We start from the raw sequence: 27289 nt of genomic DNA on the forward strand, positions 1-27289 counted from the left end.
CCCTCATCTGCATTTAACAGCAGCTCAACTTCCACACTTTATTCAGCATAGCATTCACAAGAAAGTCTTCTAAATCGGTCCCTACCAGCTGCTATTCAGTATGTAAGACATACTCTTATTGTAAAAGCTTTCTCCCACATATCACTATTTCAGGAGTAAAATGGAACAGCTTATTTTAAATTTTTTATTTATTCATTCTTTTGAATTCTAGTGTGGATTGAAAATTGCGAGCCTGCTATGCGTTCTCTTCCTATGACTTCCTGCAAAGTACAGGTAAAATAACAGTCAAAACACAAATTGTTCTTACATTAACAGAAATAATAATTTAAATAGCGTTTTCAAAATGATTGTTTCACTGATTAAGTTCCCATCTATACAACAGCTGTGTGCAAAGGTGACAGATATTTTGTGCTATGATTATTTTTGTTTTGTTTTGTCTTCACAGCTTTTATTCCAGTCTTCCTCTGAGAACTTTAGGAAGCAAAAGCGCTGCTAGTAGTCATAAGCCCAAATAATGAAAAGTTTAAGGAGTGAACGTATTAAAAAGATACTATTCAAAATGTAAGATCTGATCATTTCTATTCTTGTATGGAGGTTATATGCTAGTTATTCAGGTTGTAGAGGTTGATAAAAATATTTACTGACTACAGAAGCAAAAATAATATATAAAACATCTCTAATGGAAGACTTTCACACTGTTTTCTAAAATGGAGCTCTCAATTTGCTGTACTGAAATCTCCAACACCCGCATAATCTCAAATAGTGGAAATAGCCATGTTATTTTACTGCTATGTGTTCTTGTCTATGAAGAATCTGTCTACTTCCATGGATAGGCCCCTCCTCAGCCTACTGGAGAGCTCTGTTGTCACTACAACTAGTGAACTCACAGCACAGGAAGGGAACAACTCAGTACTAGGTTATCTAGTATGAAAAAAAAAAAATTACTGCTGCCAAATACTTGAAAATTGTTTTGGTTTCATATAGAGAACTGGCAAATAGCAGATCCTGGAAGTCAGCTTATAATATCTGTATGCTGTGAACTGCCTGCTGTGCTGGGAGGCATAAAAATAAATGAGAACATTAAAATGGAAGTCAGGACAATCTAGTGTGATTCAGAATACAAAGAACGAGAGAGTGCATAAGGAAAGGCTGGACCTGGTCACTGGGGCTGCGTACAACACTTGAGTCCTTGACAAGAAGCACCGAATTCATTCAAATAAAACGCACTCAGAAGCCTATTTTTAGATAACAAGCCTATTGCATACATAAAGAAGATATGAAGCTTTAAAAATTGTTATGTGCTCATTTGACTTTCATTGACACCTGAGAAAGAAAAGAAGCCTTTTAGCATCACTTTGTACATTTTTAATAAAATGATCAATTGTCAAAAAGAATTGAAGACCGGAAATGTGTGTTACCAGCTGTTTCTGGTGTATAGCTCCAGGCTGTGAGTTTGTTTGGTGTTTTCCCACCAAGCACTGTGAGTCTTGTATCACACTTTATGAAACAACAGTAGCGCCTATTATCACATGGCAAATTCAGTGAGAGGCAACAAATGTGCCTTCTTCTATATCCCGTGAAGTTAAGGAGCACCTTTACTCCAGAATCAGGGTGTGTCCAGCGCTATGTTGTTTTCTTGTCCTTCCAATCCTTGGGTTTCCAAGGGAAATGCATGAATATATGTTGTCTCACGTCCATGAGTCTCCTCGATAAGAACCTTCAAGAGCCCCCTTAAGCTAAAGAAAAAATGTCTCTTCATTTTTTATCTTCCCATTTCTTCTGACTGATGGCACCCCGTCCTTGGTTTAAAAAAAAAAGCAAACAAAAAAACCAACCTTCTGAAGTTATCCTTAAGTTTACTTAACTTAAGCTCGTATAAAACGGATGTAAAGTATGGCTTGCCTTGTAGTGCAAAGCAGTCATTATCAAAAGAAAATTCTAACTAGGCCTTTGAATTCATGTGTGTATTTCTTACTTTGAATTCATTAATTGTGCCTATTTGAAGAATGATACTATCTTTATTTAACACAGCCATATCGTAAAGAAGAAGAAAATTGAGAAATTGGGTGGTGAGGCACTGGAACAGGTTGCCCAGAAGGCTGTGGAAGCCCCATCCCTGGAGGCATTCAAGGCCAGGCTGGATGTGGCTCTGGGCAGCCTGGTCACCTGGTGACCCTGCACATAGCAGGAGAGTTGAAACAAGGATTTTTGAGATTCTTTTCAAACCTGGCCATCCAAGATTCTATGGTGATTCTATGAAGAAAACCTGTGTTTTTCCGCAGGGGAAACATACTTCACACACACAAAAAAAAAAAAAATAGTAACAGCCAGGACTGTGTTCCTAATCCTGCACTTGATTTATTACCTCAAATATTTTTGATGTTAATTTCGTCATTTGTATTAGTTGCAAGGAGTTCATTCTGGTCTTATTTTTTTTTAATGCACAATAAACATGTTTGTTCATTTTTACTTTTTCTTGCTTGAATTTTAAGAACAGCATTTCGGTGTGTAAGGGACACAGAAGTACAGTTTCACAGAGTTGAAGATGTCTTCTGTTTAATCATAGTAACTTGTTCTTACTCAGAAAAAATAATGAACATTATATAAAGGAAATAAAATGAATAAATAAATAAATCAGGTTGGGGCACTATATGGCGGGGGAGGGCATAGATTGAGAGCACTGTATTTCAAGTACAGGAAAAGAACAATGATCCCCTTGTATGCACCTAATAATTGCTGATGCTTTGCTCCTCCTACTTCCTTCTCTGCTTTGATACTAATTTAGTCAAAATAACACAATAACAATAATTATCTCTTTCCTGGACCGGAGTCCAGGAAATTCTTCATTCTTATCAACACAGTGGTAAAACATATTTTAATCCCCACCCTACTTATATATTATCCTCCGTAACAAACTCAGATAGATTCCAGTGAAATCTTACATTGCTATTATCCTAGTTCAAAAGCATTTTTAACTCCATGTGTTTATGCATGTACATGTATTACTTTTCTGCAACTATTTGATTCTTGATAACCCAGGAACACGGGAGAATATCTTAAGGCTATACAGATTTTCGTAAGTTTTCAGTAGTACAAGTTCATTCCTATGGAAAGACATTTTCATCTTAAAGGGACTAATTTCCTCTGCTCTTGCCAGGACTAAGTGACATAATTGCAGCCTGGGATTTTCTCCAGCTACAGAGACCAGGGGTTCCCTCAAATTCACAAGCTAACCAAAGACATCATCCTGGATAAGAATATCGTTGAGAATTCTGATACTGAACTTTCTGTTTTCTCTAAAACATTACATCATGTTCTCTTCTACCTACAGGAGGCTTTTACACTCTGCCCTCTATATTCATGATGATCATTTTATTTGATCAGTGGATGCAATTGATTTATGCAAAATTACTCCTTTAAGAATACAATTTCCACTAGGTTTAACAAGTTCCATAAGTGTTCTCATTTGCTAACCAGGAACAAGGGCATCCACTACCACCAGAATGGTTCATTAAGTCCATTCCCCGCTGTCCTCCCTAGAGACAGATTTGCCATATGAACTATATTGGCCAGAGCAGCAGCCTGAGTCTTACTGGTATAGACAATATTTTTCTGAATCCAATAAGCATTTATTCAGCATGCTGGTAAAAGGCAACAGGTCCCTTAATGAAAGCAAACAAACAAACAAACCAACCCCTAAAACCAAAGAGAACAGAAACCAGAGCAGCCTTTATTCCCCAGGAGTTTTCCTCCAAATGCTTTTATTTCTCATTACGGCTCTTTCCAGCCCTTTGTCCTCTGTCTCCAGTTAGCAAGTATTTTGTTCCACAGTTGTGTACATAAGAGAATCAGTGAACAAAGTCAGCCACAACCCAACCATGTGGAAAAACACATTTAAAAGCATGAAGGGGAAGCAGAATCCAGCTAGGTGTTTGTTAAACATAGGCTTGTCCCTTCCGTTTAGAGATGCCACCTGGCTAGTTTCTAACCAGCCTGTCTGGTCTTACTCGCGTCCCAGATCTGTTGGAGCTATTAGGTGTGCACACATCGGGTCTGTACGCTGTATGCCTGTCAGGGAGGGTGGATGTTTGTTTTGTTTTGTTTTCCTACGGCCTGGCTAGCCTGCCACTATTTCACACTCCTTTATCTGACGTAACAGTGCGATGTTGGGCACTCAATGTGCTGCTGGGACTCAGTAAAACCCTGCTGCACAACGGCAGCAACGAAACGCCGAAGCGGCTATGGAACCGAGGCTCTGCCGCCCCGAGAGCGGCGCCCCCTGGCGGCTGCGGCAGCGCACCCCCTTCCCCTTCTCCGCCGCTCTCGCGAGATTCCGGGCACGGGCGGGGCGCGGGCAGCGATTGACGGACTCGCGGCACAGCGCCGGCGCCATTGTGTTGCGGGTCGAGGCGGCGGGCTCCGCTCGGCCGTCTGCGGGTCCGGCCCGGCCTCTCCGGCGGATCTCCAATGCTCGTGTCGCGAGGGCCTCGCCCGTGAGAGTGAGTACGAGTCCGACGGTGTCGAGGAGGGGAGGGTGTCCCCGCGGGCCCAGCTCCTGCCCCGCGCGTCGGGCTGCGGCCGGGAGCTCGCGGAACCATTTTGTTTCGGTGCCGCCCGGCTCCTCCCTCCTCTCTGCGGCCGCCGCTGATGGGCGCGCGCCTCCCTGGCCGCGTCGCGTATGTGACTCCGGGACGCTCCGCGCCGCTCCTCGCCTCCCTCCAGGGAGCCGCCGTCCTGCGGAATCGGAGCGAGGCGCTCCGTGCCGCCTTTTGGCTGGTTGCGAGACGCCGCTTGGCGCTGTCGCCCGCTGGGCTGAGCCCCGTGGCGGCGGCCTCCCCGTGACCCCCGGCCCGCAGGGTGCGGAAGGAGCTGCTGCTGCGCCTGGTGCCGGGATCTCGGTCCGCCTGGGACGCTGCTGAGTTCTTGTCGGCCTTCTTGGCTGGCGGCTGGTTGCGCGGACTGACGAAACTGAGCCTGAGCTCCGTTTGCTTGCCGCTCTAAATGTCATCTGATGAAACGTGAAGAACACGCGGTCACAAATTGGTTGTGCGACGATCTTATGAGCCGCTGTATGTCAGAGCGCGCTGAAATCTCTAGCCCTAAGAGCTCTAAGCGTTGGCTGAAGCATCGACGCGTAGTGCTGAGGTGGGCCCTGAATTTCTGAGCTGGAAGTGAGGTATGTGCAGCTGAAAGCGGGGACCCACAAATGTGCTAAGCTATTGCATGGCAGCTAGAAAAGCTTCACTGTCTGGTAGACACGAGTATGTCCTGTTGCCTCTCATTGCTTAGTAGGTGGGGTTAGGGTGACAGAGAAGGAGGAGTGAGAGGCTTTTATATTCTAAATATTTGCTATGTTATTTTTACCTTTTCAGATTACACTGCTTACCTGCAAAGAACTGTTGATGTTTTAAATTTTCTATTGCATTTATTGTGGCTACATTGGATCTAGTTGATCTTTTATAATGTTGTTGTAGGCATGGTGGGTGAAGAAGGGAGGGATGTCGGAGCTGTGTACCCCGAATAGGCGGTGCAACTTCTCTCAGATATGAGATGGTCATTTCTTTTCCATGCATAATTTTAATGGTGAAAGTTTAATTTCAGTACCGTTTCTTTCTTTCGTTCTTTCTTTTTTTTTTAAACGGGTCTTGAAATGCATCACAAGACTTTATTAGTGGTAGATGATCTCTAATTTGATTTAAAAAATCTTCTAACTACTTCCACTGCTGTTGTCTTCCCCTGTTCATTTAGATGCCAATTCATGTGCGTACAACCTTTTGGCTTGTGTGAGCCACATTGAGTGAAGATGAATTGCCTTGTATAAAATTGCACTATGTATAAAATATATAGTTAATGCATTTAAGTAATGTAGCTTCATTTGCTTTTTTTTTTTTATTTATTTTTTTTTTAAATTAACATACTGGAAGAAGAGAGCACCAAGAAAACAAAACTGGTGGGATGTGAGACTGGTTTTGTGAAACTAATGCATCAGTCTGGTTCAGTGGAAGTAGCTGCTGTTCCTGGTGAACTCCCAAGGTGTTTGTCAGAGATTTCTTATGAAGTTTTACTCTTCCCGTGCTTCATTGTTGAAAACAGTTGTTCACAAATGTGGGTACTGCTAAAAGCAGTGACATGAGTAAGACATGATTGTGAAGCAAGGGGTATCTTTGATAAGAGGGCTTATTAAAGTCTGATAAAGAGACGTGATCAAACGTTTGAGTTGGACGTCTGGTTGCACCTCCATGCATTCCGCTTGAAAATTTGCAGAGAATGTATATATGCCGATTGAAAATGGAGTTGCAAATATAATGAAAAATAGATGACCTTTCTGGCAATCTTAAAACCTGTTCTCAAATTCCTTCATCAAAACTGCAGGCGTGACTGCATATATTTTTCACTGGACTGTGTTTAGCCAAAGTATCAAAACGTGTAAGATTATTTGCCGTAACTTGAGGCAGCGCTGCGCCCTCCCCAAGCCCCGTGCTCAGCTCAGAAGGTGCTCACTGCACTCCCACGTGTGGTTGTTATGACTGATGGGGGCCAGGCCTGTTGGATGGTGCGGCAGCTGCCACGATGGTGTGCGGCAGGGCGGGCTGTGCCAGGCAGTGTGCAGCTGCGGATAGCTTACGCCTCTGCTAATTCTTGCTGTAAGGAGCTTCCTTCCTTTCACCTGGAACCTCTGTGTGTTTTCTGTCTGTCTGCCTTAACTTTCTACTTGTGTTATTTAATTCACCAGGTTCTGTGTGTATCCGGAAGCAGAATGATCCGTAACCAACGTGATTGTTCTGATGCTCTGTGTCAGAAAAATTGGATCACTTAATCTGTCTGCTTGTCTCTTACTGCCTTGACCTTCGTGTTTTGCATCAATGTAGAATGTAGACAAACTATTCTGGAAGTCAAATCTCAAGACCAGCAGTTGTCCTGTACCACTTAGACTCTTGTATCTATTGCTGTGACCTGGGATTCATTTAGTTTCAAAGTTTGCAACTTGAATAGTTTTTTTTTCACACTTCATATGGCTTCGGGCCTGTACTGGGCTTGCAGTGCATGTGATGGCAGATTACTCTGAGGTTTAAATTAACAGTCATTACAGTATCTTCAGTATGTTACAAATACTTTAAAAATGTGATTCTTTTGTATTATTGGGCAGATGACCCGTACAAAGTGGTGTAGCTTAGATTACTGAATTTGTTAATGAATTTCTTAACTCACATGACCGACAGCGTTCTTTGGGCTGTGAAGTGCTGCCCTGAGCATTCTTATTGATACTGTTTGTACAAGTTTGAGAATTACTCAACAGTGCTGTTGTCCATTAGTATTTCCTCGTGGGTTTAAACGTGATTTGAGCAGCTTAGCCACTGCGTGACTTTAAGTTCCTAATCCAAGGGTGGGTCAGTGAGAAATGGAGGTTCCTAAACTGATCTCACTTAACCAAATATGTGAGTGTATAGGCTGTTAATGTTTGAAGCGTGGTGTAGTAACTGGCGTGCTGCTCTGTGGTACAGCCCAGTAATTCTTTGTACAACCTATGTTTATCTAACTGTTGGCTTAAATGTTCACTTAAAGCATAGCATAATCATGAGATGTTTAAGTCTTATATTTTATTTTCTTTGAAATGAGCTGTACTTGCGTGATTAAGATTTTAGGCTACTTTATGGTGTGAGCTGTTTTGTAAACCTAGTGGCTAAACATGGAACAGAGAAGTGGCTTCGAAACCTTCATTTGATGAAAACAGTAGTCTGATTTGCAGTTGTTCAACTGCTTGATCAATGGACTTATATGCAAACTAATTTGTACTGGGAATGTGTCAAATAGTCCTGAGTTTATGAACTCAGCTGGGAGCTGCAGCTGGATGCAAGACGTGTCGGGATTGCAGTAGTTTTTTGGAGACTGTGATACTAAATGTGGGGAAATAATTGGGCTTTATTGATTGATGATTTTTTCTTAATATATTCTCATTGCAGTTTTCAGAAGGCTAGATCAGAATTAACAGTGGTTAAGTAAAACAGGGTGTACCACTTCTGCAAATTGCCTTGCTCTGCCATCTGTTTTCAGAGTTGTTAGCTGTCACATAACCCTTTCCGCAGCACACCACTGACAATGCTGGGATTCTCTGCAGTGTATTTACTTTTTGTGGTGCTATTATATCTGTCCTGTTCTGAGGAAGAAGAATCTGGGAATATTAGCAAGCCAGTTATCCATGTATCTAAAGCTTTTGAGCAGCACTAGGTCAAAATATCCTTTCAAAGGAAAGAATGACCCACAAAACCACTTCTCATTTGATAAAGGCACCAGTGTTTATTTTGAGATGCCTAGAAATACAAAAAGAGCAAGTATGCCAACTGTGTTGCAGTTGCATCAAGAGGAATGTGAGCAGCAGGGCGAGGGAGGTGATTCTGCCCCTCTGCTCTGCTCTCACGAGACCCCACCTGGAGCACTGCGTCCAGTTGTGGAGCATCCAACACAAGAAGGACGTGGAGCTGTTGGAGCAGGGCCAGAGGAGGGCCACAAAGATGATCAGAGGGCTGGAGCACCTCCCCTGTGAGGCAGACTGAGAGCTGGGGCTCCTCAGCCTGCAGAAAGCTCAAAGGAGACCTTACAGCAGCCTTCCAGTACCTTAAGGGCCTACAGGAAAGGTGGGGAGGGGCTTCTTGTAAGAGAAGTGTCATGGTGTTATGGTGACAGGCAGTTTCTGTGACAGGAAGATAGAGATAGGATGAGGGGAAGTGGTATTAAACTGGAAGGGGGCAGATTTAGATTAGATGTCAGCAAGGAATTCTTTACTGTGAGGATGGTGAGATACCAGAACAGGCTGCCCAGTGATGGTGTGAATGCCCTCTCCCTGGAAACAGCCAAAGCCAGGCTGGATGGGACTGTGAGCAAGCTGGTCCAGAGGGAGGTGCCTGCCACTGCCTACCACTATCCTCCCCCACAGGGGAACTAAATGATCTTTAACATCCATTCCAACCCAAACCATTCTGTGATTCCAAGTACATACTTCAGAGTCAAATGAAAGTTTATTGTTTGATGTGAGACACCATGTACTTTGGCTTTATAAAGTGATTTTCACAGGGGCTATTTTGGAAAACTTAAATATTTCTTTGAGGTAGGTAGATTGCACGTAGAGTTGTTTAATGGAAAGGTGATGTTTCATAGTTTTGACTCTGAGGACTTAAGTTTGAGTGTAGTCTTTGCATGTACTTAGTTTATCACAGATTCAAGATGCAGCTCATTAACGGAAAATTAATTTGTGAATTTATTTAATCTGAGGATTCCTTCCCTGGCTCATTTTGTTTCCATGCAGCTCCTGCAGAGTTCTTCAGAGAGTCCCACTAGTAATGTAACAGAAAGAATATAGTGTAGATATAAGCATATAAGAAAGTTCTGTCTTTCTTGTTTCTAGTCTTGTAGCATGGAATGGGAGATGTAAAGATGAGTTGCAAAACAGAGGGGAAAAACCTCATTTTCCATCTTTCTGGTGCTTGATCAGACCAAAGCTTGGTGTAAGTGTGCGTGCCTGTGTGCATGACTCGTATTTGAGTTGCATTTAGAAAATACTTGTGCATGTTTTGTATCTAAATCTCTGCTTCCGAAAGGGAAAAAAAACCCACAACGGTGTGTCCTTTATTACAGGGTACAAAGAATGGAGTCTAAGCCCTCAAGAATTCCTCGAAGGATATCTGTTCAGGCCTCCAGCTCTACTCTAGGATCTAGAACATTAACTGGAAGCAGTTTAGCTGGTGCATATAGTGCAAGAGATTCTTCACGGGGATTAGACTCTGGTTACCAGGTAATGTGTTTTAACTCTCTCTGTAAAGTGTAAATTCATTTAATGTGTCTTTCTCACTAACCCTAAAGTTGGTGCAAAGACATACGGATTCAAAAAGAGGGATGGGGTAATATACAGAGAAATCTCAGCCAGGCCTTTGCATTTGTGAACAGGAAATATAATTAATTGTATGATCAATTAACTGATGACCAGGCCAATGAAAGTTTTTTTTTTTGCACAGTGAACTAGCAGTTCTGTCTCTGGCATCTTTACCTGCTTTTGTTTGTAGCCGCTCCTTTAGAAATGGACTGACTGATGACAGAAGGGGAGCCAGATACTGTGAATATATTTTGACTGTAGTTACTGCTGTCTTTAATCTGTGTAGAATCTGGCTTTCTGGTCAGTGTAGGTGAGGCTTATGTTTGAATTTCCGTGTGTGTAGGGTGTTACACTTCATGTGTGGATAGTGATGCAGGAAGTACGGGGATATATTGCAGTTCTAAGAGTTGACGATAGGATGTGCTGCTTTGGAGCACCTGCTTACTGCCTTTGCATTTTGTAGGGGTAAGAAGAGACCCTTTAGGCTGGCATTGTGCTGTCAGTTAGTATATTAATGCAGCTAGACCTGACAATAGATTGGGCTGTGATAGAGACCTGCTCTTTCATGTGCAATATTTAACTCTAACCAAATTGCTTTTGTGGGATAGGGAAGCTGTACTCTGAAGTAAGAAGCCATACTGTGCAGATGCTTTCACTTTGAAAGAGTACTGTGGCACATATGGATTAAGCTAATTCAGAAGTAGTTTTGGGTCACCTGGAATCAACAGAAGATGGTTTGGCTCGAATACTGTGTTGCTTCTGCACCTGTCAGCAGTTGTCAAGTAAAATTTTTGTGCCTGGAAACATAAGCACAGTTTTTGTCTTCAAAGCTGCAGAATTGCAACTTCATGGCTAAATGTTTGTGTTTATTTGACAACATGATTATGAACCTGGTCACTTCTGGCAAGTTGTGTAGGACGCTGTGTTATATAAAGCCTTTTCCAGAAGCTGTTTGAGAAGTAAAGCAGCATTTTGTGATCTTTAGCACAACATAGCACAAGATGTATAGAGCTGCATGTTACATATTGCAGTGTCTAGCACGCACGTGTTTGTTAGTATATAGGCTACCAGGAGCATCTGAGGGTAGTCTTCAGTCAGTTTTCATCTTTGGACTTCTACCTTTTCTTCACTGACTGCTCAGCAAAACCAAATCTGATAGTCTTGTTCTTTCGTAGGATTTACGAATGCACACAGTCCAGTATCATACAGTAAGCTCTTGACAAAGATGAGTCTGAAGCTGAACAGCTGCTTTGAAGTTAGATGTGTTACCAAATAGTCTTCCTAGTATTAAGAAATAGGGAGGATTATGTGCTTATGTATTACATGAAGTTCACTGTGTACTGTGCGTTAGCATTTGGTTATTTTCTGCTGAGCCATGTGCCTGTAATCTATGGAATGTTTTTTACAGTGCTTTCCAGGTAAAACAACGTAGAACATTGTTGTATCCCTTCTTTCCACTCTGATTTATAGGAAGTAGTCTGAGAGATTGTTATTTAAGACTATTGCTTAGCAGTAAGCATAGGGTAGTAAGCATCTCCTGGTCTTTGCTACTTACGGAGCTGTTGTATGAAAATTGCAGCATTACTTGCAGGTTAAGATTTCAATTGGTTGAAAACCAGTCAGTCTAAATAAGACTAGGGTTAGCAGGAATGGAATAGACAGTATTTCTTCATTGTTTTAACTCATTTAGAAGTCTACCTTTTTCTTTTTTTAAAGAAGTATTCAAAAGATCTGTCATTTAGAAGAAAAATGTAGTACTTGGTTTGTGTAAAGAGAACTTGTGGAGTTTAGACTATAGCAAGAGAACATAATTATATATTAACTAAAAATAACTTATTGGATACATAGCAGTCAGACTTAAGCATTTGGGTTTGACTAGTGCTTAAAAAAAGCTGTTTTCTATTGTGTGGATAGTTCAGTATGTTTTTCATGTATGTACAGATTCTTGTATACTGTCATATGGAGTTCCTTCTGAGTGGCAAATTCATGTAATTTGGCATAGCTGAAAGCCAAAACAATGCAAAAGAAGAAAAGGAGAAGAAAAACAAAAGAAAAACTTTCTTATATGCACCATTAAATTTTTAGCCTCTGTTTGTCTGAGAAGCCAGAGCAATCACGCTAGTAATAAACAGATTTGAGATATGTGTCATACCATTTTTTTTTTAGGTAACCTACAATACAAATTCCAAGATATTGTAATAGTACAATAAAAAAGTCTTACGTTTTATGGTGCAGGCAATCCAGGAGGCTCCTGGAATGCACTGAGGATAACTTCTTGAGTCAGGTAATAGATGGGCCTGCCAGAGGGAATGCAATACTGAAGCTATTGCTCACTGATGCACATGAACTGGTTGGTGACATCAGGTTTAGAGGCTGCCTGGGCTGTAGTGAACGTGCTGGTCAAGTTCATGCTCCTGATTGATATGAGACAGACAAAGAGTAGAATTAGGGTGGTTAGGCAACAGGAATCAGGAAGTTAGTCAACAAAACACCCTGTGAAATTGTCCTTATGATATTTAAGGAAGCGTTTCTTAGGGCTCTCCATCCCCAGGTGTATCAAGTCAGGAAAGGAAGGCAAGACACCAGTGTGGCTGAACTGGGACCTGCTGGGCAAACTGAAGAGCAAGAAGAAAATCCATGAGCAGTGGAAACAGGGACATGTTGTGTGGGAAGAACATAAGGAAGGTATGGAAGGGACCAGGAAAGCCAAGACCCAGCTTGAACTAAACTTGGCAAGGAATGCCAGGAAGAACAAGGAAGCCTCGTACAGCTACTTCAGCCAGAAAGGGAAAGTCTGGGAGGGCATACCCCTCAGTGAGTGACACAGTCAAGGCAAGGAGAAGGCTTTTTGCCTCAGTCTTCTCTGATAACTGTTCAGAAGGAACTGGGGAGGCAGCATTCCTCCTGCTGTAAGTGACAATCAGGTTCGTGACCACCTGAGAAACTGAAACATCCCAAATCTATGGGTCCTGATGAGTTGCATCCTTGAGGGAATTAGCTGGTGGAATTGCCAAGCTACTCTCAATGATATTTGAAAGTTGTGGCAATCAGGTGAAGTCCTTGATGACTGGAAAAAAGGCAACATCACACCCATTTTTAAGAAGGGTAAAAAGGATGACCCCCGAAATTACAAACCTGTTAGGCTCACCACCGTACCAGGAAAGGTTGTAGAATCACGGAATTAAGATTTTAGAATGGGTCCAACTGCAACCTAATCATACTACATACTGCATACTGAAGGAGGCTGCAGAGGATTATACAGTGGGTTTGGTTTCAAGGAATCTAAGTAGCAGCTGGTCCAACTCTCCTGCAGTGGGCAGTAGCGTGTTTTTTTTTGTTTGTTTTTGTTAGGAACGTGACTTCATAGCTGGAATCTGTTGTCCATCTATTTTAGTAGGACAGATCATGCCTATTATTTAAAAAATGCATTAGTTAGTATGCTCAAAACATGCAGTCCCCTTCAATTTTCTTTTGTGTATTAAAACTCAAGACCAGGGCAAGACGGATGGATTGTGAGTATAGAGGATAGCGATGTGTTGTCTTGAAATTTGAGTTCCTTAACTCTGCCCTGTTGCTGGAGTGCCTACATCACACCCCCAAAACCATAGATTTCAACTTTGCTTTATTCACATCAACTGAGAAGACATCAATGAGGTAATAATTACTAGACAGGAGTTTAAAAAAAAAAATCCTTCTTTTACCACAGTTTCTTTTTTTTTTTTTTAAGCCTGCATTGTTTCTTCTTGGATGTATCTTACTTTGGGTTGTTTTTTGGTGTGGTTTTTTTTTTTTTTTTTTTCTTCTTTGAGAAAGGTTTCCAGATCTGTTAGTACCCACCACTTGCCTGTGTTTACTTGCCTGTGTTTTCAAAATTCAAAATGCATGTGATAACCGTGTTGTTGTTTTAGGAATCCGATGTATTGAGTAATTCTGACAGAGACTGGGGAATTGGAGAAAGAGAGACTCATGAAAATCCTTGGAAGCTTACAACATCCTCTCCGACTCACTACTCAGGGACACTTGATCACCCACGGTCTGGACGATTTTTGGGAAGCAGAAACAGACTGGTGAGAATTTTTAATGTTTAATAACTTTCTAAAAGACAATCGGGCTTTACTGTAACCTTCTCAATCTAAAAATCTGCCAACAGAAGCTCACTGTAATGTATCTAGAAGAATACACTTTATTGAGTCAAAATGGAGGAAAAGCGAGCAGGTGGTACTGGAAGGATGCTGTAAGGTCTCCTTTGAGCTTTCTGCAGGCTGAGGAGCCCCAGCTCTCAGTCTGCCCCGCAGGGGAGGTGCTCCAGCCCTCTGATCATCTTTGTGGCCCTCCTCTGGCCCTGCTCCAACAGCTCCACGTCCTTCTTGTGTTGGAAGCTCCACAACTGGACGCAGTGCTCCAGGTGGGGTCTCGTGAGAGCAGAGCAGAGGGGCAGAATCACCTCCCTCGCCCTGCTGCTCACGTTCCTCTCGATGCAGCCCACAATAAGTTGGCCTTCTGGGCTGCAGGGGAACATTGCCAGCTCATGTTGAATCTTTCCTCAACTGACACCCCAAATCTTTCTCCTCAGGGCTGCTTTCAAGCCATTCTTTGCCCAACCTGTATCTGCGTATAATCTGGGATAGCCCCAACCAAGGTACAGGACTTTGCACTTGGCCGTGTTGAACCTCATGAGGTTGGAATGGGTCCGCTTCTCAAGTCTGTCCAGGTTGCTGTGGATGGCATCTCTTCCCTCATCATCCAGTGCAACTGCATGAGCGCTTCAAGATGGGAAAAGGGAAGAACTATGAATACGTGTAGGGAGGAGTGGGAGACAGAGGGGGGAGTGGGAGACAGTGAACGAATGTAAGTTCTCGCTTTGAAACCGAGAGGGCACATGGGTACCTGACAGTGCTTCTTCCCTAAAGAGGAGTCCTTTTTTTTTTTTTTTTTACTGTGTCTTAAAAGGTAAAAAGCACTTTCAGAATACTTAGGTAGATGGAAGAGCTTTGCGGGATGCTTTGGAGGTCGGCCTATGTACCTGTTTAAGCTGGTGCTCTAGCCTTTTCAAAATGAGGTTTTCTCCTTTTTAAGATAAGTTTTTCCCTTGAAGTGTTCTAACACAAGTGAATGCTGCATAAGACTCCTGGACTTCAACTTGTAAAATAACAATTGATAAAAAGATAAGTGATAAAAGATGAACTATGTGTTAAACTGATGGTTTGAGGTGACATCAAATTGTTTTTGTACTTGGTTTGTGATGTTAGTTTCTGTGTCTGTCTGTCTTTTTATGATGAGAAAGATGAGTAGTTTTTAGTTGTAAAAAGTGAAAAGCGATGGCATTACACTTCATTTAAAAAACAACAACAACAAAACAGTATAATTTATTTGGTCAATTAAGAAGCTCAGTTTCAGACTATTTCTGGGAGAAGGACAAACAGCCTGATGAAGTTCAAGTTTTTGGTATTTAAAAATCAATATTTAGCTGCAAGTAATCAGATAATAGCTTTCCAGGATAACCTTTTGTGCTTTTATTTTTTTCCTTCTCAGTAGCACAGAATCTATAAAATACTGCAAAAAAATTATCCTTTTACAACTCCTTCGGTTGTACTTGAGCTTAAGGTAATCAAGCTATATCTGGACTAAATGGCTTACTAGAATCTGGAGCTGCCACTTAGTTAAATATGTTTTAAGTTGGCAGAAGATAAGCAGAATTTGTTAAACTAGAATCGTTTTTGAAGTACAAAATTATTACCTTCTTCTCTGAAGACATTGAGAACCTGCTTGGACGTGTTCCTGTGTGACCTGATCTAGGTGTTCCTGCTCCGGCACGGTCACTGGAATGGATGTTTCAGGGTCCCTTCCAATCCCTGACATTCTGTGATTCTGCTTGCCTTAAGATCTGTAAATCTGTGTTTGAACATGGTTATGGCATCTTGTAAGTCGTCAATATCTTTTAATGTGAAAAAAATGATGATTTTAATAGGGAACAACTTTTGGTGGTAGAACTGTACAAGCATAGTTCGTATAATACTGTTAAGTAAAAAGACTTTGAACCTTCAGGTTGCTTTTTTTTTTTACTAGTTCTGTGAATCTTCTGTTATGTGCACTGTTTTGCAATATCTTAGGCTATCAGAAGGACACCTGAATACATAATCCATAACCTTTTTTTCAATTTTTTTTCTTTTCAGTCTACATCTTCCTCTTCTCATTTTACATCTGGGTGTTACGATGATTCTGAAAGAACTCAGGGAGCATATTCAAGACTGCATAGCCAGCAGCAAGATAGTGATTCAAAGCGACCTAAGCTGTCTTGTACGTCTACCTCTTCTGTGAGAAGTAATGGCTTGGCTGCCTTTTCAGGTGAGAATGTGATGACTTGAGCTGAGCTACGTGAGAATTGTCTGAGAGTAGCAAGATGAGGATTTACCAAGTTCTAAAATACTTGCATTGAAATATTATGCTACTACGATTCTTAAATATTAAAAGCTGATGCTTAATAGGATTTTATTTTCACATTTATGGGAGTATCCAAAGCAGTGAGCATGCTGCTAGTATGGTTTTCTGAGAACTCATTTGTACTCACAACTTGAACGTTAGCTGTACCTATTCCATTTGTACTAAAACTGAGCTTCATGTCTCAGATTGTCTCAATTGGTTAAGATTTAAAGGAAGGAATGAATGCGGTTGTTTTGATTTCAAGAGTCAAATGGTATTGGCAACCCTGTGTGTGCATTAAGGACCAGCAGAAGGAATATCCTTGTGTACTTAGCTCTGTGTTTCAAGAAGCATAGTTCCTTGGAAGGTTAGACTATTGTTGGTAGGAGTCAGAGAAGGAATAAGAGGTTTTTTTTTGTTGTTTTTTTTTTTTTGTTTGTTTGTTTTTGTTTTTTCTTTTTGGCTGTATCAATTTACTCTACAGGCCAAGTAAAAAATAAATGTTCTAAATAAAGAATGCTTTCAGGAGAAGCTGAGTTTTCCGTTAATGCTGCAATGAAGTGTATGATACGTGGACTGATACAATATAAGCAGATACTTGAATAAATGTATTTAAAGCAATCTGCCAACTGAGGTCTAATGGCCAGGAAATAAACAAAAACTTATATTGACAATATCTCTGGAACACCTTGAAACACTATTAGAGCCATTCAAATTATGCTTGTGCATAGAGATCAATTTTACTTTTATATCCCCTTATTATATGGCTATCCAAATAAAGGCTAATAAATTCTTGATCAAACCCTGTACTGTGGATGCTTCCTTATTCTTTGTAAGTAGAATGACCGTTATTAACATGTCTTGTTATGGTCTAGAACATCTTTCAAATTCCAGATTATTTGATTCGCAACCTGTTGACCTAAATTTGGGTTTAAAATTTAGCAGTAAATTCATGATGGATTTGTTTGGGATGAGTTTTGTCCACTGCTTAAGTATGTACTATTTCAGAGAGATCTTATTTTTCATTAGCAGCTTCAACAGTTAACTCATTAAACTGAGGTGTCGTCTCTTGGTAAGAGCAAGAAAAGTATTTGTCACTGTTCTTAAGAGGTGTGTTCCAGCTTCACTTGTACTGCTGGAAAATCAGTCGTAGGAGCATTTAAGAAGTGTCAGTGGATTGGTAGCATTTATTAAGATGGAAGCTGCTGTTTTGCCTAACTGTGAAGCTTAGTAAGTGATGCGCTGTCTTTGCACAGCAAGACCCTACTTCTGTTGTATTACTTTTTCTCTGGATTTATCTCTCAGAACTGTCTGCAAGATTAAATGAGTTGCCAGCATCAGCGGTGTGCAGCTTTATTCTTAGCTTTTTGTTGGTAGCTGGCCACTTGATCAACTTAGTGGTATTGTTAAGTTCACTCTTAATACAAAATAACCGTAATATATGCTTACATACCAACTTTAATGGATTCTTAAATACTTAAAAATAAACAAACAAACAAAAAAAACAACATGAGATTTATTTTCTTGTTTCTTTCCAGATTCCTCTTGGAGATATAGTAGGATTCCCAGATCATCTTCTGTGATGTTTGGTTCCCTGGGAACTGAGCTAGTGAGAGAGCGAAGAGAGTTAGAAAGAAGAACAGATCAGTCCTTTAATAATCTGGTGGACCATAGCTACAGAAACAGTGACTTTTCATCTTCAGCATGTATGTATTGTAGAAATTATAGCTCGTAAATGCATAGCTGCATGCCCTATTATTTTCTTCCCATGTTCTCCAAACTTTTTTTTCAAAATACAAAGACAGCAAGTTCTATTTAAATTTTAAAATGGCCTTTTAAATAAAGTTTCCATGTACTGGCTAAGACATCAAATGTTATATGAAGGGTTTGGCTTGTATAGATGCACTCAGCCATAAGAAAATGGTACCGGTGCTTGCCATTATGATACAAACACTATTGTACTCACAGTTGTAAGCCACCTTTCTAATTATTTTGAGATCTCTATCTGTTTTTCCATACCTAAGTAAAAAGTGTTGTTTGACTCAGGAAAGAATTTTCACAATGCACCCATATCGTATTGTCTCTTTTATTTGGTTTCTGGAGTGGTTATTAAGGACAATTTTATTCTACCTTCAGTAGTAATTTTATTCTACCTTTCATTCTACCTTTTAAGCACATTCTTGATGGTCTTAAACAGAGGCCAGTTTGGGTAGTTTGTTGTAGTAAATGAGGAATATGTTTCGCTTTACCCATGCATTTGTTAAGGTGCTTTGATGTCTGCTGTATTCCTGCAGTATTAGTTAGCATGTCTTCTTCGGTCTGCAGGCATAATGAACCTCTGAGTTATAAATAGTATTGTGTATGTGGTTGGTGGGTTGTTGTTTCATATGGTTTTTTTTTTCTTACACTTATTGATGATCTTACATAGCTTCTGACAGATGGCTAGTGTTTGCTGTTTTCACATCGGTGTAAGACAGTGAATCATACCTTGATAATCTGAAGGTTTTAGGGGTTTTGGATTCCAGCTGGTTTTAGGAGACTGACAACAGTCCTGGTTTCAGTTTGATGATAGAATTATAAAATGTAAATTTAAACTTAATATTATTCTGGAATTTACCTGCTGACACTTAGGAGTTAGCTATAACATAATAATTAGGACACGTCTTGTCATATTTTTTCCTCTGCTTTCTTGCAACAGATTTTCAGGATAGGCCTGCCTCTACATATGCGGAAGGAGCAAGACCAAAAGAGAACTCATTAAGTGCTTTGAGGTTAAATGCGTCCATGAGCCACCAGTTGCCTTCTGCTCATCAATCTTTTTTCAGCAGAGACTCTAGCGTAAGATCTTCAAGGACCGGCTATTCTTCAAGACAAAGGAGAAATGAAATAGAATCTCCCCAGAGGAATGTACACCCGGCATTTTCTCATTCTTCAGCTAGAGGTGAAACTCCTTCAAGTAGTTCTGGAAGGGTTTTATCTTCTCAGAGGTCACTGAATGATGCTGCAGCTGACAGTGAAGGAAGGCGCACAACCAGACAGTTGCTGTCTCGTTTAGCATCTAGTATGTCATCCACATTTTTCTCTCGAAGATCTAGCCAAGACTCATTGCAGACAAGGTCATTAGGCTCTGAAGAGTCATCTCTTGTCCCAAGAGTTCAAGCTCCTACTCTGTCTGGCACTAATGGAACTGCAACTCCTGAAGCTCCAGGACTGCATACATCTGAAGCTTCTCAGGGATTTAGCTTTCTGAGACGAAGATGGGGTTTATCAGGAGTTTCCCAGAGTCTTAACTCTGATCCAGATGGGGAAAGCTACAGACCAGACTCTGAAAGTAGGAGCACCGGGTCCTGGTTGTCATCATCTTTGAGGAACAGATGTACGCCGCTCTTCTCCAGAAGACGGAGAGAAGGAAGAGATGAGTCTGCAAGAATCTCTACCTCTGATGCAGCTGCTAGATCACAGCATGTTTTGAGAAGAAGGGAGTCAGGTGAGACCTCTCTTGAAGCATCAGATGGCCCTCCTAGGGCTTCTGTTAGCAGACCACCAACACCTGCAGTATCTGGTATTTCCACGGCTACTGCCTCCCCACCAGATTCAGCCCACAACAGGAGAAGTTCTGGAATTCTGCCTGGTTCTCTCTTTCGCTTTTCAGTGCCTCCAACATTAGGAAGCAGTCTGTCTGACAATCTTATGATAACTGTAGATATTATTCCTTCTGGCTGGAGCCAGTCTGATGGACAAGAAAGTGACAAATCCAAAATGCCACCTTCAAGAGATCCAGAACGACTGCAGAAAATTAAAGAGAGGTAAATCTGTATGTTGTGAGATAATTAAATGTGCTTGACTTAGCGTGAAAGGGTTTTCTGTAACCTTGATGTTAAAACCTTGATCAGAAGAGAATGTAACTCAGAACTGCTGCCTACGGGCTCACTTTTGTCCTCAGAGAAACTTATTTTTTAATCCTTGCAGATTTGAGAACTGTTTGAGAGCAGAAATAGATGTTATTAAAAAATTATGAGAAATGTGCCATAGTATTTGTTGATATTCCTTCCTATTCAGCTTGCTTTTAGAAGATTCTGAGGATGAAGAGGGTGACCTATGCAGAATCTGTCAGATGTCCTCTGCAAGTACTGACAACAATTTAATAGAGCCGTGCAAATGCACTGGAAGTCTGCAGTATGTTCACCAGGAGTGCATGAAAAAATGGCTGCAGTCCAAGATTAATTCCGGTAAGGCAGATGCCAGATGAGTATAGACTTCAGGTTATGTGAGGAGCTTTACTGGTAGGATTGCTCTTACTGGTATGAAGACATATATTTGAAAGAGGAATAGTCAGGGACAAACAAGTATTTTTAAAAACGTACAAAAAACAAACGCAAAACCAAAGCAAATAAAGCCAACAGCCATTGTGGCACTTCTGGATGGTGGTACTTCTGGATATGTGCCCGCAGTCTGTCCTTGGAGTTATTTATAAGAACTGTGTATGTCATTGTTGGAATTCCATTTTTGGGATCATCTGTTAAGATGTTAAACAGAATATGACACTTCAGAAGAGTGTGGAGTACTTTCAAACAACACTGCCAGTTTCGGCAAGTTTGTTCCCTGCTCTCCCCTTGTGCATTCGGTCTTATAGCCAGTCTGACTGAAGCATAATGATAGGAATTGTAAAATAAAAACAATATTTTTTGTTGTACCTGTTCTAAGCTGTTTCTGTACAACTGTACAGAACTGTAACCATTCTCTGTTTATCTCTTCCCTCCCTACCTCCCGCCTTCTCAGTGAACAGGAAGCAAAATACTTAGAGCTTGACAGAGAATATGTAGTATTTAAGTTCTGATGCTTAGCAGATATTCACTGCATTTATACCAGAAGTCATCATTTCTTCTAATTTTGCTTTGTGAAATAAAGCCAGGAGCGCAATGTTTGCAATGCTTATGTGATTATGTCCTGCATTTTAGGTTGTTGCGATTTGACACTAACTTGTTACTTTCCCCCTGCTCTTCCCTAACAGGTTCTTCTTTGGAAGCAGTAACCACTTGTGAACTATGTAAGGAGAAGTTGCAGCTGAATCTGGAAGACTTTGACATTCATGAACTCTATAGGGCACATGCAAATGAACAAGTTAGTATATTTTGCTTAGTTTGCTAGGTGTTGATTTGGTGCTGGGAAAGCACTCCCCTTTAGAAAAGGATGTTTCTCTTTTTCAGAAGGACTGTTAAGCACATGAAGTAATGAAACTATGAAACAGATCTTTCATTTGAAAATTCAGACTAATTCTGTCCTTACACTCTTTCCTGTTACTGAGCTTTCAGTAAATGTGATACCTCTTCTATCCTGTTCTTATTTGCTGGTCTGCAGGCCTGTCATCTATCTTTGCCAGTCTAGGGTCTCTGCAACATGGCTGTGGTGGAAATACTGCATTCATATTCAATAAGTCATGCTGGGTCTTTCCATTTTTTTTGTTTCAGAATAATTTTTTAACAGTTGCTTTAAACATATTAAAAACTTTACTTTAGTCCTTTGATTAAAGTGGTAAAAAACCAACTTCTTTTATAACAGAGCTTCTTACTGATCCTTCCAAGAGCTTTTCTAAATGGAAAGTGAATGTAAGGCCAATCAGTATTACTATCTTTGTGTAAAATGCATTATCTTAGAAATACTGTGTTCAGTAGTATTTTAAAATGAATAAATGATAATAAGTTGGCATTAATTTATTGAACTTAATTCAGAGGATTTTCATTTTTTTTATGGGTTAAATTCTGTGAATGTAGGAAGATTAATGAAATTTGTCTATCTGGGAAGTTAAAAGAGAATACAGAGAAGTGACTCCAGCTTTAGAAGATGTGAACTCAGCCAAACATCAGAATCTAGTTTTCTTACTCTTTAGAGTAAGTTGACCTACTGTAGTACCGTAATTCCTGTCACCTATACCAGGTTGTGAACAGAGCATCTTGAGACTGCTGTCATCTTCCGTTTCAGCACTGGTGAATGTTGGTTACTATCATTGTACCTCAGTAGAAGATATTTAAAACTTTTTTTCCTAAAAAATGGGCTCCAAGTGATCAATTTGACAGCATCATTTTGAAAGATTTTCTTTATTGCAGAAAAGTGGTTTCTTAAATTAGTTATCACACCACAAAGCTTTTATAATATTTTTCTTTTGTCTTCCTATAAAGCATTGCAAGCACTGGAAGGAAGCCAGCCAGGAGTGGGGTTTTCTGAGTTTTGTGCTTTGTTGATTTTATTTTACATTGTATAATTCCCTGATCCTCCTGCCTATGAACTAGTCACGCTGTCTTAATAGAAAGAGTTCCACAAATAAAATCTATCTTCAAAAGTAACAAGGATTGCACCTGGGGGTGAGTGGGAGGAACTACAAGTATAACAGTATTTCAGTAATTAAATTTTTTAGTATTACATTTCTGTGATTTCCTTGGAACAGCTAGAGATCGAGTATGTAGCGCTTCCAGTAGAATTTTGTTTTTGTTCTGCTTCTTGAATTGCATATGTAGATATGTCACTGACATTCTGAATGTTTCTTTTGATTTCCTTTAAGGCAGACTATGAATTTATCAGCTCTGGTCTCTACCTTGTGGTGTTGTTGCACTTATGTGAGCAGCGCTTTTCTGATATGCTCGGAACCGCAAGTGAGGCCAGCACACGTGTCAGAGTAAGTATGCCTTCATCTTATGTAAGGAATTGCTCACAGTGAGAACTTGGAACTAGACTGTTGCCTTGAATGATCTAGGAGCCAGATGCTCAAAAAGTGCTCTTATTTGAGAAATCTGGGTCTAAATTGGTCTGGATTTGTCTGACCAATTTAAAAGTAACAGTACTACTTCAGTTTAGTTACTGTGTTGCAAAATGATTTTTGTCCAGGTTGTTAATAATTGTTGATAATTGTATGTATGTTGCCATAAACACTGGGTATCTAGCCCAAACTAGAATGTTCATCTTCATCTGAAAGCAATGTGCATTTTAGATTATTTGACTATCTTACTTGACAAATCTTTCTCATTATGCCAGTCTACAGTGAGAGGTTTGGATCTTGCAGTGCTGTCAGCAGTTTGGGCCCAAACTGTGTACTGAAGTTTTAACATTCTGAAGCTGCCTAGTTGTAGTATGTAGAATGGCTTTCTGGCATTAGTCAAAGTTCTCAGTTGGGTTTGACTAGATTATTGTTGCTTAAATGGCTTGACATGGAGGTGTAATAAATACACCTTTTACCAGCAACAGACCATAATTCAAAATCATTCTACATAGTTACTCAATTAAAAAAATGCTGTATTCTACATGTTAATTTGGTGTTGGATAATGATTCCATACTCTTCGTCAACTTGAGCTGAAAATATGATTTTAATTTTTTTTTTTTAATTGTTTACAAAGAATTAATGATTGAAAGTTTGTCCAAAGCTTGTTTGAATGCTTGTATAGCACATATTAGGCTTTTGAGGTTGAATCAGGACTGTGCTGTAATCTTTTACTATATTAGAACAGTAGTCCCCTTTCTATATATCTATACCTATATATACCTAAGAGAATAGCTTATTTTCCACGATCTGCAAATGAAATGTTCGTTTTTCTCCTCTACAAGTATAGAGACATGATACACTGACTACAGTTATATTACGTATACTAGTTTATTAGCTAGAGCGTATTGCAGAAATGTGATGTTTTTAATGTGTTTGATCAGTGGTGGCATTACATTGTTGTGAGATACTGTGTTTTAAACCAGTAAGAGTACCTGTGCATGTTTGATAGTCAGAGCACAACTAGGCTATGGTTATTTTTGTTTCCTTATATTTGCTGTGTATCAACATGTGGTGTGTCAGTTAAACAGCGATGTATCGCCACTGTGATGCTGTGTTCTTCTGAAATTTAACTGCCACTGTTGCCTGATAGTTAATGCAATTTTAAAACTTTTAGTTATGATTATAGTCCTTAAGGTACTTATGCTTTTTTTTTTTTCATTACTGTCATTCACCATAGGGCTCTATTTTGCCATATCAGTGACACTGGCAATTGCTTACTTGTGTGCAGCTCTCAAAATAAATGTGTTGTACAGTCTGTAGAATAAAACAGTGATGGGCATAAACTGTTACTAGAAGTATTTGACAGAGTGGAAGCTGAAATAACTGTGCAGCAGCAATTTGAAGTCTAATGTGTGGGACTTGAGATTAAATTTTGCATTCATTTTGTGAGTCGGGCAAATGGTTTAGGATAAGTGACTTCTGGAATGAAGCTTTCCAATATGAAAAGTGAAGAAAAGTTGAAGATTACTTCTTTGCTAACTTGTTGCAAATTTCTGCACATAACTTTGCAACTTTTAAACTACTTTCTCTCTGCCTTATTTCTAGTTTATTAACCTTGCAAGAACTCTTCAGGCACATATGGAAGATATTGAAAGTAGGTGCTTCCCCTCTTCTCCCCCCTCTCTCTCCCATTGGATCTAGTTAAGGTTAAATGAATACAATCCTCCTTTGCCAAGAATCATACTACCAAAATCAGTTATTGAAAATTTGAATTAGGATTCTTTTTTTTTTTTTTTTTTCCCCCCCAATATCAGTGGAATTGTTCTAAGTAGAAGCTGACATTAAGTCTCCATGATTGGTTTCCCAGCACCGTACAGTTTAAACCATGGAAGCGTTTTCTGCCAGCGATGCCAAGATTCCTCACCAGTAACAGTTTATTCTAGTAACATGAAGTTATGGAACTGCTTGTGACCTTTAGGCTATAGCCTTTCTCTTGAGTCCTAGTAGAAAAGACGCAGCTTAAGTTTTGCTATGCTCAGATTATCATACTGTGCGTGCCATATTTGTTCCCCCCGTTTTCCCCATGCTTCTTAGGTCTACGTATTCCTTTATCAGCAATGCCTGCTTCTGGGTGAAATTTAAGAGTTCTCAGCTTTGGCAGAGGACTAGCTCGCTTTTTGCCTAATGTTTCTTTACCGTGATGAAATGAAAAAATGTGTGCTGGCTTACAGTAAATGTAGCCTGAATCTGAGTATTGTTTTAGGGCATTACAAACAGACAGTGGAAAGGTAGATATTTTTCTAGAATCATAGAACTGTAGCATCACAAGTTTGGAAAGGACCTACAAGATCATCCCCAACCGTTGTAGTTTGTGTTTGTCTGTGAACATGCAGATTTTGTATATAAATCGATCTTGCAGCACACCGGGCACGTTTGGAGTATGATAAAGAATGCTGTAAGGAGGGGAGGAGACATTAATTAGTTCAAAAAGCATACGATCATTCTGCATTAAGAGCATGTATTAAAAATATTTTCTGTAAAGAAGGTGGACTGGAATTCAAAATTCATTGTTAAACTACTTCCTTCTTTCTATAGTCCTATAGAAATTAATCTTAGTAAATGGTATTCTACAGTAATTGAATCTACATTTGAGTGAGGTTTTATCTAGTTTGCAGGTGACAAGTACTGAGTTTCAATTTATTACTCATACTATTTAAGTTATGTTTCTCTTAAGTGGTTGGGGGGACTGGTGAAGTGAGGAGACAGATCTTGCTTCCCTCTATGTTCAGAGGGAGAACAAATCACTTGAGGGCAAATAATTTCAAGAAAACTGAGTTAGTTTAGAAGGGCAACTTTGATTAATTGCTGTTATGCACAAGCTAACGCTTGACAGACTGACTGTAGATAATGCTTACTGAATTTTTCTCACCATTGACAGCATGTGTTTGTCCTTTGATTCACCTTTCAACAACAGAATCCTATGCATATGGTGACATTGTGTTTAACTTGCATATGCTTTTAAGAATGGGAGTGGAGAGAGGACTGCTTCCAAGTAGGACTGGCTTAATTTCATTAAGCAATGTATGTATTTATGTAAGGGTCAGAAATGCAGGAACTACTTTAGCTTTTCTAGCTATTTTGGTATACAAATCATTAATTCCCACGGAGTCGTTTCTTCCCTTTGCATGGGGTGCAGCTGCCATGGATTGCATATACTCTTTTAGCTGTAATTGGAGTTAGCAACTGCGAACACTATATAGAAGTTGAATCTCTGGCATAATCAAGTGTTCTTCCTTTTATTTTGAGGAGAAACAGCAGAAAGGCACTACAATTTGTAATGGGGAATTTGGATTTTAAAATTCTGCATTTTTCAGATACGAGATGCATTTAAAAATTAAGCTAGGTAATTATACAAGATTGGGACAGGTAGTACAGTCAGCTATTGATGTTAAAAAAAAATAAAATAAAATCATCTTCGTTTCCACTACTCATATTAAACTGAAAGTGCTCTAAATTCCACAAACCTTTATGAAGGCTTCTGATTACGTTCTGTTGTTCCAACAGCTTCTGAGGATGATTCTGAAGACTGATGCTGGTGTAACTTTTATGCTGAAAGAAACAGAAGTGCTGCAGAAATGCTGAACTGACAAGAACAACATCAACATGCGTTTGTTTTTGGCTCTCCTTCATAAAAAGAGCGTTGAATATTACTGTAGTTTTTGAAGCATTGTGTAATTCAAAATCAGCTGCTGCACTGTGGAAGTCAGTGGACTTGAGAACAACTATTCAGTATGTGTGAAGATTGTCTATATGTATGTGTGTATATATATTCACACACAGTATATATATATGCGCATATATATGTAAAGCAACTTCACTTTTTAAATGAAGGTATGCTTCATTTGGGGAGACATCAGATTTTGAGTATATAAGAAAGCTATATCTCTTTCTTTCCTTCTTACTGTATTCACATTTCTGGTTTTGTCTATCAAGTTTTGCTCCTCTACTGGCACTAAGTGGTTATTGTGGGTGTTGGGGTGAGGGTGGGGAGGGTGGGTGGGGATGTTCTTGTACCTAAACAGCATTTTTTGTTAATGCCTCTGTTACCACCTCATATAATAATTGATTGCTTCCAGTGTTAATAAATGAGCAGGAGGATGAGCAAACTACAGTAGAGAGTGTTTGGTTTTCAGTTTACTTGAAGAGTATTATTTAACTGAAAAAGCAATAAGAACTAGCAGTGGTCTTCTAA

General features: G+C 39.9%; 1 protein-coding gene across 7 annotated transcripts; it reads left to right on the plus strand.

The window, feature by feature from the left end:
* The first annotated feature begins 4392 nt into the window (after positions 1-4392).
* MARCHF7 (membrane associated ring-CH-type finger 7) lies at positions 4393-27084 on the plus strand. 7 transcript variants are annotated; one of them, XM_042827201.1, is made up of 11 exons: positions 4393-4499; positions 9631-9787; positions 13774-13932; positions 16039-16210; positions 17824-17991; positions 18984-20091; positions 20345-20514; positions 21297-21406; positions 22846-22955; positions 24643-24691; positions 26602-27084. In XM_042827201.1, the coding sequence occupies exons 2-11, from the start codon at positions 9641-9643 to the stop codon at positions 26677-26679; spliced, it is 2271 nt and encodes a 756-aa protein (XP_042683135.1). In that variant the 5' UTR covers positions 4393-4499; positions 9631-9640; the 3' UTR covers positions 26680-27084. The 7 variants fall into 7 exon arrangements, with proteins under 7 accessions (XP_042683135.1, XP_042683136.1, XP_042683139.1 ...); XM_042827202.1 differs by lacking the exon at positions 4393-4499 and adding an exon at positions 4907-5176; XM_042827205.1 differs by lacking the exon at positions 4393-4499 and having other exon boundaries at positions 18984-19772; positions 19938-20091.
* Positions 27085-27289: the final 205 nt, after the last annotated feature.

This window comes from Centrocercus urophasianus, unplaced genomic scaffold, assembly GCF_019232065.1.
Source record: "Centrocercus urophasianus isolate 14NV4802_14NV808 unplaced genomic scaffold, USGS_Curo_1.0 seq_28, whole genome shotgun sequence".
In the NCBI taxonomy this organism is placed as follows: domain Eukaryota; kingdom Metazoa; phylum Chordata; class Aves; order Galliformes; family Phasianidae; genus Centrocercus; species Centrocercus urophasianus.

Excerpts from the sequence above, each read along its gene's own strand:
- MARCHF7 (XM_042827201.1), top strand. The coding sequence starts at position 9,641 with ATGGAGTCTAAGCCCTCAAGAATTCCTCGAAGGATATCTGTTCAGGCC. Across the intron at positions 20,515-21,296 it reads GCAGTCCAAGATTAATTCCG|GTTCTTCTTTGGAAGCAGTA; the intron begins GTAAGGCAGATG and ends CTTCCCTAACAG. Across the intron at positions 22,956-24,642 it reads AGGCCAGCACACGTGTCAGA|TTTATTAACCTTGCAAGAAC; the intron begins GTAAGTATGCCT and ends CCTTATTTCTAG.